The 2,368-nt window shown below is 66.8% G+C and overlaps 1 protein-coding gene across 1 annotated transcript in view; it reads right to left on the reverse strand.

Annotated features, from left to right (window-relative positions):
- Positions 1–2,368, reverse strand: part of PRRT3 (proline rich transmembrane protein 3) — a 3,308-nt gene extending 940 nt beyond the window's left edge. The window contains exons 1-4 of the mRNA XM_031555510.1: positions 2,306–2,368; positions 1,015–1,952; positions 801–941; positions 8–514 (exon numbers count right to left, since the gene is read on the reverse strand). Of these exons, the coding sequence (XP_031411370.1) occupies positions 8–514; positions 801–941; positions 1,015–1,408 (1,042 nt within the window). The 5' untranslated portion in view covers positions 1,409–1,952; positions 2,306–2,368. The remainder of the gene's footprint in view (positions 1–7; positions 515–800; positions 942–1,014; positions 1,953–2,305) is intronic.

Genomic DNA, 2,368 nt, shown 5'->3' on the forward strand with positions numbered 1-2,368 from the left:
TGCAGGCGGCCCAGCAGCAGAGCGAAGGCTGCCAGCAGCAGCGTGAAGGGCACGGAGCAGAGCAGCAGCACGCAGCGGTGCGGCAGCCGGCCCCGCGCCCCATAGGGATCCAGCAGCAGGAAGGTGCCCCGCAGCAGGCTGGCGGCCAGCAGCAGCCCCGCGGTGCCCAGCAGTAGGGCGCAGTGGGGTGGGCGCTGCAGGATGGTTCCCCCCAGCCCCGCTATGCAGCCCAGCGCCAGCAGCAGGCACAGCGCGGCCCCCACGTAGGCGTGCACGGCCCAGGCGACGCGAAGGGGACGGCGTAGCTCAGCCCAGCCCGCTGCTGTCGTGTTGGAGCTCCCAGCAGTACACGAAGCCCCCGTACAGATGCTGGGCTCCGTGGGGGGCTTGCTGGGCTCCGGCTTCATGGGACGCCATGGGGCGCGCTGCGTCGTCACCCGTACCACTCCCTGCCGCCACGTGGCTGAGGGCACTGCGGTGCTGCTGGCGGCAGGGGGCTGTGTCCCTGCGGCGTCTGCAGGTAGAGAGGGGGCGGTTCGTTAGTGGGGTGCCCCATATGTGGGTCTATTGTGATGGCCAGTGCTCCAACTGAGTGCACTGTCTCTGACCCCACAGGGAAGCCCCCTCCTGCCTGGCTCTAACGGCGATAATCCCTATAGGCAGTAGATTAGAGCCATCGCCAGGCACAATCCTGATTGAAAGTGGCACCTCGGCCCAAGATAGCTGCCATCCCCTCGCCCAGCTGGTGGTCACCCCCCGGATCCCATGCTGGGACAGTGCTTGTCCACATTGCAGCTCACCTGAGCGCCTGGTGCTGGATGGTGTTCCTGCTGTGGGGCGCACTGTGGGCACGGTAACCTCGGTGGCATTGGGGATGCTGCCATGCCCCACAGCGCCCCGGACTCGCTGCGGGGAGCCGACATCTTGCTCAGGGAGCAGCCCTGTGAGAGAGAGGACAGCTGGCACCCAGGGCTCAATCACTGTGGGGTGTCCGTGCACCTTGCCAGCTCCTACCTGTATAAGGAATGCCGGGGGGGGACGTGCTGGAGATGGGCGGCGGTGTGATGCTGGTGCTGAGGGTGGGCTGGGGGTCCCGCAGTCTTGTTGACCTGGCAGGTGCCACATCCTCGGTGGTGGCATTGCTGAGTGGGGCTCTGCGTGTGCTCCTCTGATGGGCAGACAGCAGGCGGGTCCAGGTCTCAGCCCTCACCTCCTGTGCCATCTTGGGTGACAGTCCACGGAATGGGGCTCTGTGCTCCCCCAGGGTGGAGGCAGGAGCAGTGCTGAGGTGACCCCATAATTCCTGCTTGCTGCTGCCCGCAGCTGCTGGCTGTCCCCAAGTGTGCGTGGCTGCTGTGACCGCTCCGGTCCCCATTGCCGGCTCTGGGGTCAGGGCAATGGTGGACATGGTTGGCTGAGGGCTGGGAGTGCTGGCTGGCAGGGATGCACTCTGCTCAGATGGGAGTGTCCCCTGACCTGCCCAGGGTGGCCCCGTGTCCAGGGGCACCTGGGGGAAAGCATCTCTGGTGTGGAGCTGTGAGGCAGCTCTGTCTTCCCCCTAGGGCTGTCCTGGCCTTCGGCCTCTCGTCCTTGCCAGGTAATGAAGGACTCCTCTACCACAGCCAGGGTTGTGTCACCTGCCAGGCTTGCCCCTGTCACCCGAGGTGTCCTGGTAACAGTGCCCAGCTGTGGCAGTTGAGACCAGCGCACAGGGCTGCCACCTCTCCAGTGCTCACTCTCGATGTTCCCAGCACCACTCAGCTCCCCCGATGCGTCCCAGGCTGGAGGTGTCCCCAGGTGCCCCCAGGACGGGACGTGCAGGGGTATCCTGCCCTGCTGTGATGTCTCATCTGGGGACAGTGTCTCCTGAGCCATGGTGGAGACCCTGTCAGCCAGGAGCAGCGCCCAGGTGATGAGCCACACTGCAGCCATGGTGAGCCTTCACCTTCACCCTGCGGGGACAGGGGGTTGGTGAATGGGAGTGACGCTGCCTGGGGGTGGGGACTGTCCCTGTTTCCCTGCACTGGGGCCTGTGCCCAGCTGTGCCCCATCCCGGGTGGCTCCTGGCTGCTTCCCAGCTGGGCCTATTCCCGGTGTCCCCGGTGCCAGTAGCCCGCATTCCCAACGCTCCCATTTGCAGCGGCCCTGGTGCCGGCAGTTCCCATCCCAACGTCCCCATCCCCGGTGCTGATGCTCCATGGTGCCTGTGCTGCCCGAACACAGCATCCCCGGCGTCCCCGCTCCCGGTGTCCCCATCCCCCGTTTCCCCGGTACCGGCAGCCACTCTCCGCCGCGCTCCGTTCACCTTGCCGCGTCCCCGGCTGCCAGCCGCCGCCCGCCGCAGCCCGGGGAGGCCCCGAAGCCCGTA

This window comes from Meleagris gallopavo, chromosome 14 (genome assembly GCF_000146605.3).
Source record: "Meleagris gallopavo isolate NT-WF06-2002-E0010 breed Aviagen turkey brand Nicholas breeding stock chromosome 14, Turkey_5.1, whole genome shotgun sequence".
Classification (NCBI taxonomy): Eukaryota; Metazoa; Chordata; class Aves; order Galliformes; family Phasianidae; genus Meleagris; species Meleagris gallopavo.